Source organism: Lissotriton helveticus, chromosome 5_1 (assembly GCF_964261635.1).
Source record: "Lissotriton helveticus chromosome 5_1, aLisHel1.1, whole genome shotgun sequence".
In the NCBI taxonomy this organism is placed as follows: domain Eukaryota; kingdom Metazoa; phylum Chordata; class Amphibia; order Caudata; family Salamandridae; genus Lissotriton; species Lissotriton helveticus.
The window spans coordinates 1,297,936,833-1,297,951,890 of NC_136065.1; the positions used below are offsets into that span (position 1 = coordinate 1,297,936,833).

The 15,058-nt window shown below is 43.6% G+C and overlaps 1 protein-coding gene across 2 annotated transcripts in view; it reads right to left on the minus strand.

Annotated features, from left to right (window-relative positions):
* Nucleotides 1-15,058, minus strand: part of CD53 (CD53 molecule) — a 269,108-nt gene that overhangs the window by 48,935 nt on the left and 205,115 nt on the right. For both annotated transcript variants that reach the window (XM_078644132.1, XM_078644131.1), the window contains exons 5-6: nucleotides 10,566-10,655; nucleotides 4,362-4,472 (exon numbers count right to left, since the gene is read on the minus strand). In XM_078644132.1, coding sequence (XP_078500258.1) covers nucleotides 4,362-4,472; nucleotides 10,566-10,655 — 201 coding nt within the window. The remainder of the gene's footprint in view (nucleotides 1-4,361; nucleotides 4,473-10,565; nucleotides 10,656-15,058) is intronic.

Sequence of the window (15,058 nt, forward strand, 5' to 3'; positions counted from 1 at the left end):
AGATATTACCAACTCTTCAAAGTTAGCTGCTGACTTCAAATCAGTGGGAACACTTGATTTCACCCAAAAAACATAAAATGTTACAAGCAAAAATAAGCAATCACCAACCAGCAAGCAAGGATCAAAGTTTAAGATGTTTCTTTTAGTATACAATTTGAAAGTATCTCTGTTAGGCAGCCTACCACCAAGACTAGCGGCCCAACAGGTGACAACCTTGGAGCAATTGATGCACTACGTGTCGTCTTCAAATTGCGACTCTCAACAAGGTGTTTCCAAGCACCCCTTCCAATCAAGTTCAGACCCACTTTTCGCAGCACACTCACACAATGGCCCCAGTGCGGAGGGCAGCACGGGGGAGTCCCATCAAAGGACACAGGAAAGTGTAAGCAAGAGGGATTGAAGCAATCCAATAGGGCTAAACATCTGAGGAATTTAAGTGTATTTGTACTTATCACAAAGTTAGTGTCTCATACTAGGATGCAAAGCCCCAAGTCCCAAATTAAAGCGATTTGGACCTAGAACTCAGGTCTACCTGATAGTGTCACACACAAAATGTAATCACTTCTTAGTTTTGAAGAATACCCATTCAGGTGTGTGCCATACATAGAACATGTAAGCAATACTTCTGCTTTTGTAGCTTACGAAAGAGGAAGAGTTGTCTGCAAAGTTTAAACCTTGGATTTTTTATCCCGTGTACAGTGGGGGTTCAGATGTGAATCCAATATTGGCACAGACTGTGTTGTTCCATACCAAAGACATCTCATTTATATCAACCATGTGTTGGTCTAAGAGATGTATTTGTAGCCACAGATTCAAACCAGAGGTAAGTGAATCAGGAACATCTGTACGTGCTGTTTGGCTACCTACACAGTGCCCCACATACATATACATCCCATTCACATGCCTTCAGCTTGTCACCTCTGGGTTCCTCACAGCTGAGGATCCACCTAACACACTAAAATTTAAAAGTAAAAAAAATACATTTGCGGGGATATTTACACAACTGCCACCACAACGTCACTTTCAGTGAGGTTGTGATGGGGCTTTGCTTTATTTACAAGGCAGCGTTAAGCCACTTATTGTGGCTTAACGCTACCTTGTAAATAAGGCATCGTTTCACGCTACACTTGGAGTGAAAGGGGTGGGCAATGGGTGTTGTGGTGGGCATTCCACCACAACACCCATTGATTTTGACGCTGCACAATATTTACAAGAGCAGCGTAAATAGGAGGCAGCTCCAAAATTAAGACTAGGGAAAACCTGGTCTTAAACAGGCGAAACAAGGAAAAATGCTTTATTTCTCCTTGTTCTTGCTGTTTCCATGTGTGCTGTGTTGTGCAGCACACATAGAAACAGCAAAACATCAAGGATTGTTTATGGGCAGGAAGGTGTCCCTTCCTGCAAATAAACAATCATTTTAAAAATGGCCTTTTTGCAACTTCTATGTGTGCTGCATTAAGCAGTGTACATAAACGTTACAAAAAGGCATTTACACAGGCATTTACACAGGCACCCTTGCACTATGGTGCAAGAGTGCCTGCGTTGGTGCTAGGCAGCTAAATTTAGCGCCAGCGCAGGGAGAAACGCAGGGCTGCACCATATTCTAGTAAATATGGTGCAGCCCTGTATTTCTAAAGTGACGAAGTGTGTTGTTCGCCTTCTTTGCTTAATGACACGCTTCGCCACTTTCTTGTGACTATGCCCCTCATAGTCTAAGAGAGGTGAACAGTCATACATTCTGTTGAAAAGATGCATGGAGAATAGTTTCTGAGGGTACAAGGAATTAAATTAATAAAAATGACTCATGTTAGGACTCGAATTGGGATAGACACTTAAGTAAGTGGAAGGTGAGAACGGGCATCTAAGTGAGTGAATAGGAGTGAAGTCTATGTTTTGCAGAGAGGGTGTGTGGCGTCACAGATGTGCTATTTTATGCAGGTCTGAGCATCCTGCGTGTTATTATTTGAAGAGCTAGCCTTCTCATGACCGATTAACCATGTCATATATGTAGGAAACTGAGTTTTTGATGGAGGGGTTGAAAACCCTTCTTAAGCAACAAACACAATCACTGTCAACATAAACCACAAAAGTCACTAAATTAACCTATACTTAACCGTCTGGTAACTTAGCGCAAAAGCAGTCATGCTTAATTTAGAGGCACTGTGTGAAGAATTAATGCAGCACTCTAACCGTAGTGAAGTGAAAACACAACAAAAGAATGATACAAAACCAATCTGGAAAAATACACCAAATTTTATTAAAATTACACCAAAACGACAAACATTCAATCAGCAGTAGAATCGGAGATATGCAACTTTAAAGTGTTAAGTAGCTATACCACCTAAAAGCACCAAACACCACATGCGGTCATCTGGTTGTGGTAGACCGGAGTAAACTCACAATTTCAGGCTGACAGCTATGAAGCGTGGGACAAATACAGGGACCAGGTTAGTCCACCTGAAAAAAGTTATCTTCTTAAGTCCTGCATGAAGAGTTACACTTATGGTGGAGGAGGCCGCGAGCAGCAGGGACATTGTCACAGATGTTTGTCTCAGTAGTGCGAAGAGCAGGCCTGGCATCGCGGATGGCCTTCATTGAAGTGCGAATATTTGGCTAGGCTTCACAGACTGTTGTTGCTGCAGGTTGTTGTTACTTTTGCAGGAAGTGCAGATCATGTGTTGCTGATCGTTGGTGGTGGTTGCTGTGGTGTGAAGAGTCGGGTTCACCAGAGCTTAGCCTTGGCGGTCATCAGGGCGGCAGAACCTCGACATGAACGAGCCTGTTTGCAGTCGTGAGGAACCCAAACCTCCAGGATTTCACCTTTCTTTGCAGGGGAGTACATTCTGATGCCAGCCAAGGGTCCAGAACCTGGAGAGGCATCTCTTGGTAATCAGGGACTCACTCTAGCAGAGGCCAGCAGGGCTCAGGCAGATATAGATGCAGGTCAGGTAGGTCCAGTTGCAGCAGGTCAGCTAGGCAGTTGTAGGGAGGCCTCCGGAACTTATTTTATCCCTGTTGCTCAGAACAGGAGGTCAGCCAACTGACCCTTGTAGTCACTCAGGTAAGCCTGGAATTAAGGGAGCAGATCCAGTCTTTCTTCATTGGGAGCAGGGTAGGCCTCAAGTAACAGAGCCGTCATCTGGTAGCAGCAAGGCAGTCCACTGAAGATAAAGGCAGGCCTCAAGCATAAAGGCAGCCCTCTGGGAAATAAGGCCGTCCTTCTTCTATAGTCCAAGAGCCCAGTAGTGTACTGAAGATTGGTTTAGGAGGTCCAATGTTCGTGCCTGGTGCCAGCCATTGAAGTAGGGGTGATATCCTGGCCACCATCACATCTCGTTCTGGAAAGTTCTTCCCTTCCCCTGTAAAGGCTCAAAGTAAGCTAGGATGTAAAAAGGATGACAAAAGGCAGGTGTTAACTTCCTTTGTGAGCGTGCTGGAGACAGTCCTTCAAAATGTAAGTGGGTCAGGGAAAAGCTCCTCCTATCCTATCAAGATGGCTCATTCTGCCAACATCTTGTTCCCCTTTGTCTCACTGTTGTGGAGGAAATACACAAAGGTCAACTGCCAACTATTCACAGTCATATGACCCAGGACACAGGCTGCAGACACCAAAAAGTTAGGACAAAAATATGCCAACTTTTCTCACAGTGCCGTTTGCAGAATTGTGGGTCAAAATCCTACTTTACCATTAAATTGCAATTCTTTTGAGAGCAAATGTGACATTTGTACCTGTTTTGAATACAAAATGAGCACTTATTAAAAGAAATAAGGTAACGCTGTGTTATCCTATGGTAAAGGTAGATCGTACAGTAGTGGAACATTAATTTGGGGACAGTTTCGCTGCCAGGACATGTACAACTTAATAACAAATGTTCTAACTTTTCAATCTTGTGCAGCCTTTGGTGTGGGTTGTTTGTGGCCTACCTTAGGGGTGACTTTTATGTAGAAAAAAAGAAGGTTCAGGTCTGGCAAAAAGTCGAATTGTCAGATTAAAACTGCACACAGGCTGCAGTGGCAGGCTTGAGACATGTTTTAATGGGCTACTTAAGTGGGTGGAACAATGAGTGCTGCAGGCCCCCATATGGCATTTAAATTACAGGCCTTGGGTACATATAGTACGACCTTAAAAAGGACTTTTAAGTAAATTAAATATGCCAAGTTTTAGGGAGCGGCACAAGCACTTCAGCACTGGCAAGCAGTGGTGTAAAGTGCACAGAATGCCCATGCCAACAAATACGAAATTCAGAAAACAGGATAGTTGAAGACAAAAGGCTTTGGGGTGACCCTGCAGAGAGGGCCAAGTCCAACATATATAATAAAAACAAATGTACATTTTACCAATATTTAGTTATTCTTCTCACCTCTTTGAAGTACTTTAGTGTAGAAGAGCAGTTTGAGACATTGTCTTCACAACACGATGATGGAACCTCAGATATCCAGTCAGACACATTATACACGCCACAGCACTTCAACTGAAAAAACACAGTGCAGAGTTAAGGTAAGAAACATGTGGCACAGAAGGGGCTGCATTCAACTTTGTAAGGTTTCAGAAAAAGATCCAGTAATGGACAACAGTCTCTGTGAATGTGTCTCTGAATAAGTAAGTTAGGTAATGAGGGAGAGAGTGCAGGTAATTAATGAGTTAAGTGTTGGTAGTCAATGAGAGTGCATATCAGATAGATAATGGTTTCTAGTGAAGAAAACTCACTTGACAATTATCGGCATTCTTATAGGAGTCAATAATTATCAAATGACCCATAACATTTGAGGTCATCCAATTAGTGCTTCATTGCATTTAAATCCAAATTGCTGGCAAAGGGTCCTGAAGCGACAATGTTATTTGAAGACAATTCGAACAACAAGAGAAATCTGGATGATTTCCATTGCAGCCACGATTTGGTAGTTGACTTTACCCACAACGCAAAGGATATGCTGTAATGTTAACTGGTGATAACTGCTAACCATGATCTGAGTGAAGATACTGAGCTTCAATCTATTTATGTGCAGATTAGCAACTGAATGAAAAACAACTGGATTCAATTAAACAGCAAGAAGACAGATTTTGATAAGGCTCCTGATAGGAAGCTGATTCTTTGGAACATCAATTTCTTCAGATTTAAACTGGCTGACACTGATGTTGCGCCTATATGTGAGTTCAAAAATCTTATATGTTATTAGTTATCCTCCCCTAAATATGCAGGTTCAGGTCAACACACCTATTATTACTAAAAGATCTTTTTTTAGTATCCTGCTTTTGTATAACAAGGTGATTTATCTACAGTTGCTATGTTCATTGGCTGAGCTGAATAGGTCTATGCAATGCCTTTTACACAGGTATGTTAAAGGGCTTGCACAAGTTGCAAAGGAGTCCAGATGGCATGCATTATGGTTAAATTGCTGTGTAGATCGGGTCTCATCACCTATGAGACAGCTGCACTGTTTGCCTTTTGCAGTCTGTATGTCTTTCAAAATCATGCCTATTACTCAAAGGGCCGTCTATGATTTTCCTCTTCCTATATTAGGTTCAAACTCATGTTTTGTGCACTCACTAGTAGTAGTGGCTGCTATCCGATGAGAGAATATAAATAGGACTTGCCTGAAATGGACGGACAGCCGCCTTCCCTCCGTCCTCTTCATCTTCCGGTTTCAGTCCCAGCTGGCAGCAGTAACAGGAAGCAGGCTCTCCTGAGCCAATCACAGTGGCTCCCCAATGCAGCATTGTGATTGGTCTGAGCACAGTGGTTCGGCGCTCCAACGGGTACAGGGAGGCTTTGCATGTTCCTTACCAAGCTGTGTAATTCAGTTTTGTCTGGAACATGCAAAGTGTGCAGTAATGCTTGGCCAGCGCAAGAGGGCCGACCAAGCAGTCATGCACACTTAGGGAGTGCAAACCACTCCTTCCCCTGCGCTGCCTAGTCCTGCCCTGCGAGCCACTGACTTCCATAGGAAAAATACAATGATAATAACGATATGTTATTATCAATGTATTTTTCCTTTGGAGCAGTGGGGTGACGCTCTTTTGCCTTAACGGAGGAGCTGCCACTGCGTACTGGGATCTATAGAGATGGCTCTACTTGCTGCTTCCTTAGAGCAAAAGTAAGTGGTCACAGTCAATTCCACTTAGTAATGGAATGGCTGACTGAATCCTGTGAGAAATCCATCAATATTCTAACAAAAAGGACCATACCATCATCCCTAGAACGATTAAGAAGCAGGTGATCTTATACAAGATTTAATTTTAGGGTTGTTTGCATTCCTTTCCTGGTCTTCTTGTGTTAGCACTTGGATACCTCTCATTCAGGTAAAGGTGTTGCTCATTTTACAGCTTGTCTGGCCGTGCAAAAAATCAATGAGTAAATCTCCATCTGGGCTCGTGATACAGCCTACATTTTTCTGCTTTTAATTCAAGGAGTGTAAGTGGTGTAACCCCCATGTGTACACCTTTGATGGACAACAAATGTTCAGATCACTCCACTCCATCAAGCTCCAAACACCACTCACACTTAATGTTCGTCTATTGGGTCCTCTATGATCACATGGGAAGCACAGGTGCAGTAACCAGCAAACAGATCAGGAACACTGCCTGGTGCTGCATGTTCCCCTACACCCTACTCCACTCCAGCACCGCAGTATTAGGATGGAGATTTAAATGGTCTGCAGAAACCGCAGGCTGCTGTGTGTAACATGTCTCCCTTTCTCATTTCTGCTGTGTTGAGACTCTGCCACTTTAACTGTGCAGGGCTGTGCTGCTGGATTTCAGGCAGCCTTGTAAGACTACGGATGGTTAGGAGGAGTCGGCGGGGTGGTGTGGGCAGGGCTGTGAGACTAGAGATGCGTGGTTCTCGTGGAGGTAAGGAATAGGAAGAATACATGATGGCACGGTATGTTAACTGAATCTTGTATAGAATATTTCTTCCATCTGTATGCACTTGTAGTATTACCGCCTTCTTATGCGGACTCGGTCAACGATAGGCTAGATCAATGGAATCATTGGAGGTGGATTAAGCACCATAGGCCAGCCATGTTTGTTAGTAGATAGACTACAGTGCTATAGCTGCCATTTGCTGGGTAGCTTGCATGTACTCTGCCTCTTCAGCGGGTCACCATGGTTTCTTCGTGCTATGAGGAAGCGTCTCAGTGGTGCTTTAAGTTGTCCTGTTGTCTTTATCTGTGTTGTAGCATTCACTATTCCGCTGGGGAGGTGAGCAGGACCTACAGAAAGGTTGAAAGACACAGGTTTCAGGGGTTCACTCCCTGCGTCCTTTGTATGCTCGCAGTAGTAGGTCATATTAGGCATGGGGTGCCTTGATCGGGTCATGTCTGACTGCCGAACTACTGGAAGGCTCCTCTTTGGAAGGCCTAAACTCAAAACTGTTGTTAGGCCAACTCCCCTGACAAACAGTAGTGAGAAGGTCTGTCTCTCACTACTCTAAGGACTTTACTTCGCCTGTGATGTTCCTACAAATACTTTATTTTAGATAGAGGAGTCCATTGATTTTTGGTAAGACAATTAGCTGGTGTCGCTATGCCCTCTTTAGTAAAGGTATTTTCTCTTTCGGTCACAGAAGAGAAAATAATCCATACATTTTACCAGAGCTTGTGGAATGTTGTGTTGAGGAAACGCTCATGGAGAACACTGAGGTCCCGATTCATAAAGGGGCTCTGCTCTCATGGCGGATGCTCCGCAGCCGTGGCTGGGGGCCTGCACTTGTGGTGGGACCTCCACATAGCATTTTCTCAGTGTGGAGGTCCCGCCACAAGTTACCAAAACGTACTACGTAAATACATTTCATTTATGGTTTAAATATCAAGAAGTATTCTGCATAATAAAGTTTTCTTTTAAGGCTCCATAACCTAGATTTATTTGGATTTTATAGGGCTCCATTGTTAAATTGACGCTTCTCAGCCTTTTTGTTGATACAATAAGATGAGTATTTCACGGCCCTTAGTAAGAATACACCTATTTAAGACACCTAAATGATGAAGTAGTAAATGTAAATAGTAAATAATGTACTAATAATGCATAGCTGCATGGCAGTTGGCGAAAAACAGAGCTTGATATGTGTGTTCCTTAATTTGTGACACTGACGGCCAGTGGTGCTAGAATTAGGGGTGCACAGCCTCACTCCCTCATCACCTTTTGGAGTTCTGAAGGGCGTCGCAGACCACCGTGTCCTGTGAAGTGCTGGCTTCTTACAGTCTTGATCATGTTTTTAAAGACAGTCAACAGTAATTTGTAAATAAACTTATTACTAACTACTTCTTATTGTCCTCTGGCGCAGATGATTGCTCACATTTACATGGCTGTAAATAGCTTGAACTTCAGTAACAAGATACCCTGACACCCTCAGATGTTTAAAAATAAATTAAATAACAATATATGTCGGAGGTCTAAGTACTCTAGTAATCAGAGCTCTGAGGGGCATATTTACAACCCCCTATCGCCACAGGAACGTGACTTTTAGTGACGTTCCTGTGACAATATGGGCTTCGCTTTATTCACAAGGCAGAGTTAAGGCACCCTTTCACGCTATACTTAGCATGAAAGGGGTGGACGATGGGTGTTGTGGTGGGAGTTCTGCCGCAACACCCATTGATTTTGATGTGGCCCCATATTTACAAGGGCAGCATAAATAGAAGGCAGCGCCAGAATTAAGACCGAGCAAAACCTGGTCTTAAACCGGTGCAACAAGAGGAAATGTTTCATTTCTCTTCATTTTTGCAGTTTCTAAGTGTGCTGTGTTGTGCAGAACACATTGAATAAGTAAAAGGGCATTGATTGTTTATGTGCAGGAAGGTGTCCCTTCCTGCACATAAACAATCAATTAAAAAAATGACGTTTTGCAATTCTTATGTGTGCTGCATTAAGCAGCACACATAGAAGTTTAAAAATGCCATTTTAGATTGTTTATGTGCTGGAAGGCACACCCTCCTGCACATAAACGACCTTCCCCTACAACGCAGGCACCCTTGCACTATGGTCAAGGGTGTCTGCTTTGGCGCTAGGCAGCTAAAATTAGCACCAGTGTAGGGGGGAATGCAGGGCTGCACCATATCCTTGTAAATACAGTGCCGCCCTGAGTTTTGAAAGTGGCGGAGCACAGCGTTAAGCCAAGATGACTAACGCCGCGCTCCGCCACTTCATATTAATTATGCCCCCGGGTATGTTTGTGTTTCTTTTCATCAGGAGCAGAACTATGCATGAGTCTGGTTTAGCCCACGAGGAGAGCTACCAGTGAGTCAGGGTATTTTCAGAGGTTCAGCACTGGGTCAACCTGCTGAAAACTAGCTGGGACTTGGATGGCTCAAGGAACCCGTCGCTGGTGGAACTGTGATCGCCCCAGACACTCTGTCCACCGGTGACTTTGCTCTGGCACAAAGGTCCCGACTGTCACAAAGGTCCGGACCATCTTCCAGGAGGAGGTGCTTTAGCAGTTAGGGTCAAGGCCTGATTCGCCATTTGTCCACTAGGGCATTTCCCTGGTATGCTGTATGGTAGGGTCTGCTGTAAGAGCTGGACTGGCTGCCATGACGTAACCATATTCCTGTCCCATCCTTCTGCAGCGTGGGGCTGGTTTGAACATTTTTGCAAGGAGTGATTTTCGTTTTCAGTCCTACACTCCCAGGGTCCTCTTTAAGGGAGGTCTTAGCTCTCACACACACTCGTATCAGAGTGATAAGGACAAGGCTCCACAGGTAATTCGACTGTGAGATCCACTCTGGCTTGTGCTGCGACGCACGCTCCACACACACTTCATACATACAGAGTACATGCCTCCCTCATCCTTTTTTCTTGACAAGAGATACAACCCCGAGCCCCCGTCACTCCCTCGGAGCTCAGTAGCAGTGGATACCGAGGGTCCTGCACAAACACTGCACCTGCTACAAACACACATCCACTCATAACGGGAAGCATCCTTTACAACGCAACCATTACATCGCACTACACTTACAATGCAGTCATTACATCGCAACATCCTTTACAACGCATGTCACTACAACGCAGGCATTACAACGCATACCATTACAATGCATGACACTACATTGTATGTCACTGCAACGCAGGCATTACAACGGATACCATTACAACGCATAGTACCCCTACACTATACAAAAATTACCCTACTGTTGCACCCCCTGGAATTAGAATAATAATTTTCTACCCCCACACTATCCAACACTTACCCTACTGTTGCACCCCCTGGAGTTAGAATAGTAATTTTTACCCCTATACTATCCAATACTTACCTTAAATGCAGTGTAATGGTATGCATTGTAATGGTATGCGTTGTAAAGGTATAATGCGATGTAATGGAATACGTTGTAAATGGAGTTTCTAAAAATGCGATGTAGTGTCATGTGATGTAATGGAGTGCGTTGTAAAGGATGTTGCGATGTAAAAACTGTGTTGTAAAGGCATGCGTTGTAATTGTATGCATGGTAACATCATACATTCACTCATAACCCCCATAACTGTTGAAGAGAACCCTTTGTAACCATGCACTAAGGCAACACTCATGGCAGAGACTACTTGGGTACAATTCAGTGATGTTCTCTCTACTTACTTTTTGCTGGATGGAATTCCACACTATCAGCGTGTCGTTTTTCTGCAGCTTGATGCTTTCCTGGAGTTCTTTTCCTAAGTATTTTTCTAGCTGTTCAACCAAAGCAGACACAGTTTTAAAGGTTAGGTAGAAAAGGTTAATGTTTTGCTAATGTTAAAGATGTGCACCTACACAGCCGATTCCCAAGCATACAATGTTTATTTTTCAGAAAGACACAAATTCACTGGATGATGTCATCAGTGATGTCATTTGAGATGTCATCAGTGATGTCATGAGTGATGTCACTGACCATGTCATGAGTGATGTAGTATGTGACGTCATCAGCAGTGCATTGCGGGCGCGCGAGTTATAGTTAACTAAACTAACTATAACGGGGGAATTTCAATGGTTTTGTATGAGTGAAATGTCCAGCTAACTATAACATGTGTGAAACCTATAGTTTTTTCAGTGAATTTCTAAGGTTTTTTAAATGCTAATTTTTAACTATAACATGTGTGAAACCTATGGTTTTTTCAGTGAATTTCTAAGGTTTTTAAATTCTAATTTTTAACTATAACGTGTGTGAAACCTATGGTTTTTTTCAGTGAATTTCTAAGGTTTTTTAAATGCTAATTCCTAACTATAACGTGTGTGAAACCTATGGTTTTTTCAGTGAATTTGTAAGGTTTTTTAAATGCTAATTTCTAACTATAACGTGGCTGAAACCTATGGTTTTTTCAATGAATTTCAAAGGTTTTGTAAATGATAATTTTTAAAAGTATTAATTGTTATGTTTTTTATACTAATTTACTACATTGTTTTAAAGTGTTTATTTTTAGATATTTTATTTTTTAAATTACATTACATATTTTTTATATAAATTGAAAAAAATTTTTTTAAAAATATTGAAATTGTAATATTTTTTTTGTTTCATATTTTTTTAATTTATATATATTTTATATAGCAGGCAATGATATCCTATGGAAGGAAATTCAAGTTACTCTAACTACGATTAGAATTACTTTTCATGATCAGTAGTGGGCTGAAAGATGCAGCACTGAGGTCTCTCCTGATAACAGGTGAGTAAATCGTAATTTGTAGTTCGGCTGATTTCTGAGGAAATTTTTAAATTTCCAAAACTCCACACTTAGAAAAATTTCCAAGTGAAACCAGTCAATGTTAGCCTATGGAAGGAAATTCAAGTTACTGTAAGTATGGTTAGAACTACTTTTCAGGATCAGAAGTGGGCTGAAAGATGCAGCACTGAGGTCTCTCCTGATAACAGGTGAGTAAATCGGAATTCGTAGTTCGGCTGATTTTAGAGGAATATTTGTACGTTTCAAAAATAGACAGAAACTTTTCTGGTGAAAACCATACAATAGATTCCTATGGAAGGAAATACAAGTTACTGGTAAGTACGCTTAGATTTACTTTTCAGGGTCCATACTGGGCTCAAAGATGCAGCACTGACGTCTCTTGTGATAACAGGTGAGTACATCGGAATTCGTAGTTCCGCTGATTTTAGAGGAATATTGTGCTCAATAGGGAAGGAAGGGGGTGAGGCCTGAGGTGACATGTGTGCAAACACGCCCTGTGGTGCGTTTTAGATTGGGGAATTAATTCCTCTTCAATCCTGAGGTCCCCTGTGAGCCAACTAGTCCACCAGGTACCTCCAGTATGCACAAGGGAGCTGTGTTGCAGAGAGGTGTTCAGAGGGCACGCCCCCTTTTTACAAGACACTGCAACGCAGCTCCGTGGCGCTTAATGGAGGTACCTGTTGGACTAGTTGGCCCCTGGGAAACCTCTGGATTGAAGAGGAATTAATTCCCCAACTTAAAACGCGCCACAGGGCATGTTTGCACACATATCACCTCAAGCCCCGCCCCCCACCTTCACCACTGTGTAAACACGCCCCGTAGCGCGTTCTAAGTTGGGGGATTAAGTCTCCTTGCATACTGGGGGTCCCTGGAGGCCAACTAGCCCACCAGGAACCTCCAGTATGCGCCAGGGGGCTGTGTTGCACAGAGATATAATGAGGCCCCGCCCCTTTTTACATCTCTCTGTAAAGCAGCCCCCTGGCACGTTTACATAGGGGGAACTAATTCTCCTTGCATATTGGGGGTCCCTGGGGGCCAACTACCCACCAGGAACCTCCAGTATGCGCCAGGGTGCTGCGTTGCAGAGAGGTGTAAAAAGGGGCATGGCCTCTTTACACGCCTCTGCAAGGCAGCCCCCTAGCGCATATTGGAGGTTCCTGGTGGGCTACTTGGCCCCCAGGGACCACCACTATTCAAGGGGAATTATTTCCCCCTCTGCAAACGCGCCAGGGGGCGCATTTGCAGAGTGGTGCCTTAATTTTTTGGGGGGGGTCGGCAGTGTACGCGTACCCCTCGATTTTTTCAAAAACAAAACTTTTTTTGGGGCTTTAGGGGGCCTTTTCTTTGTTTTTACCTTTGTTTCCCTGTTTTCTTGTGACTTGGTTCTACCGCGGCACAAGATGGCTGCCAACACTTCCTGGTTTCGAGTGTTGATAGACAGTTGACAGCCAATCAGCATGCAGCTCGTGCTCGGGAAGGTACGCGTACTGTACTCCATCTCTAGATATCATTATAATTTATTATTTTCTTAGGAACTACTGAACGGATTTACACCATTTAACAAAAAGCACAATCTGCTAAACGAAATCTACCTCTCTGCCAAATTTGGTGTAATTCCGTTCAGCCGTTCGGGCTGTAGCCCTGGCTAAAGGTCCCTATGGAAAATTGCATCGGGAAAACACATTTTGGGTACCCCCTTTTTTTCTCGGCCCCCAAACTTTCGGGGAAGGAGCGGAGCGGAGCAGGCCATTTTCTTGGAGAAATTTGCGAAGATTCGTTCACCGGCGCCAAAGTTATTCCAAATAGAATGTTGCGGATTTCCTATGGAAACTAGGTTTTAACTATAACTACCTACTGGCGACCGCCAGTAGGTAATATATATGTATATATATATGTATGTATATATGTATATATATATATATATATATATATATATATATATATATATATATATATATATATATATATTACCTACTGGCGATAGCCAGTAGTAATATATAGTTAGGACCTAGTTTCCATAGGAAATCCACAACATTCTATTGGGAATAACTTTGGCGTCGATTGAGAAAATTGTGTGAAATTTTTCAAAATTTTGGCCAGCTCAGTTCTGCTCCTTCCCTAAAAGTTTTGGGGGGATTCATAATGCGGGGGCCGAGAAAAAAGGAGGGTCCCAAAACGTGTTTTCCCCATGTTAATTTCCATAGGACGTTCAGACACGGCTACAGCCCGAACCGCTGAATGGAATTACACCAAACTTTGCAAAATAGTAGGGACTGCTACGCAGAAGTGCCTTTTCTATATTTGGTGAAAATTGCTCCAGTGGTTTTTATGAAAATGAACTTCAAAAACACATATATATATCTATATGCGCGCTTCAAGCGCTTACCTGTACGCGTACCAGGGAGCGCACCCGGCGCGCCATGGAAGTGCGCGAGTGGAAAGCTGATTGGCTCTCGGGTGTCTGTGAACATTCCAAACGGTCTGGAGAGTCCGCCATCTTGTGTCTCGGTAGAACCAAGACACAAGAGGTGGAAAACAAAAGGGGAAAACTATAAAAGGGGGCAGGATAGAGACCCCTGACCCCCTAGGTTTTCTCAGGGGGGCCTAGGAGGACCCCGAAGGGCAAAAAAACAAATATTTTGTTTTTAAAAATTTCTTGGAGTACGCGCTGGGTGCGATGACATGTACGCTTACAGGTACGCGTACCCTGAGCGTACCACGGGGAAAAGCGCACAAAAAAAATATTGTTGGGCCTGGGAGGTCCTTGTGGGACCCCCTGAGCAGGCCTAGGGGGTCAGGGTGCTTCTACCCTGCCCCCTTTGTGTGTTTTGCACCTTTCTTTCACTGTTTTCTTGTGTCTTGGTTCTACCGATGCAGAAAAGGGGGTGGTGATGAACAGAGTGTCTGAATTAAGCAGACCACTCTTACCCAGTCCAAAGATCAGGGCTTGATCCATCACCGTTATTTAGCTCACTGCCCCATCCCAGCTCAGAACCTGGCTATATGCAAATTAGTCTGTCCCTAGCCCAGTGCATCATGGGAACAGGGCAGACCAAACTACCAAGCCAATTCTTCACCAGAAAGGAGACAAGCTTCCGGGGACCGGTTTCTGCCATTACAGGCGTCGTCGGCCCGGCTTGCTTGAATCCTGATGGAGCAGTGAGCAAGGGACTCATGTCTGAGTATACCCTTCCACGCTTATGGTGGACAAAATGATTCAGAAAAGGGGGTGGTGATGAACAGAGTGTCTGAATTAAGCAGACCACTCTTACCCAGTCCAAAGATCAGGGCTTGATCCATCACCGTTATTTAGCTCACTGCCCCATCCCAGCTCAGAACATGGCTATATGCAAATTAGTCTGTCCCTGGCCCAGTGCATCATGGGAACAGGGCAGACCAAACTACCAAGCCAATTCT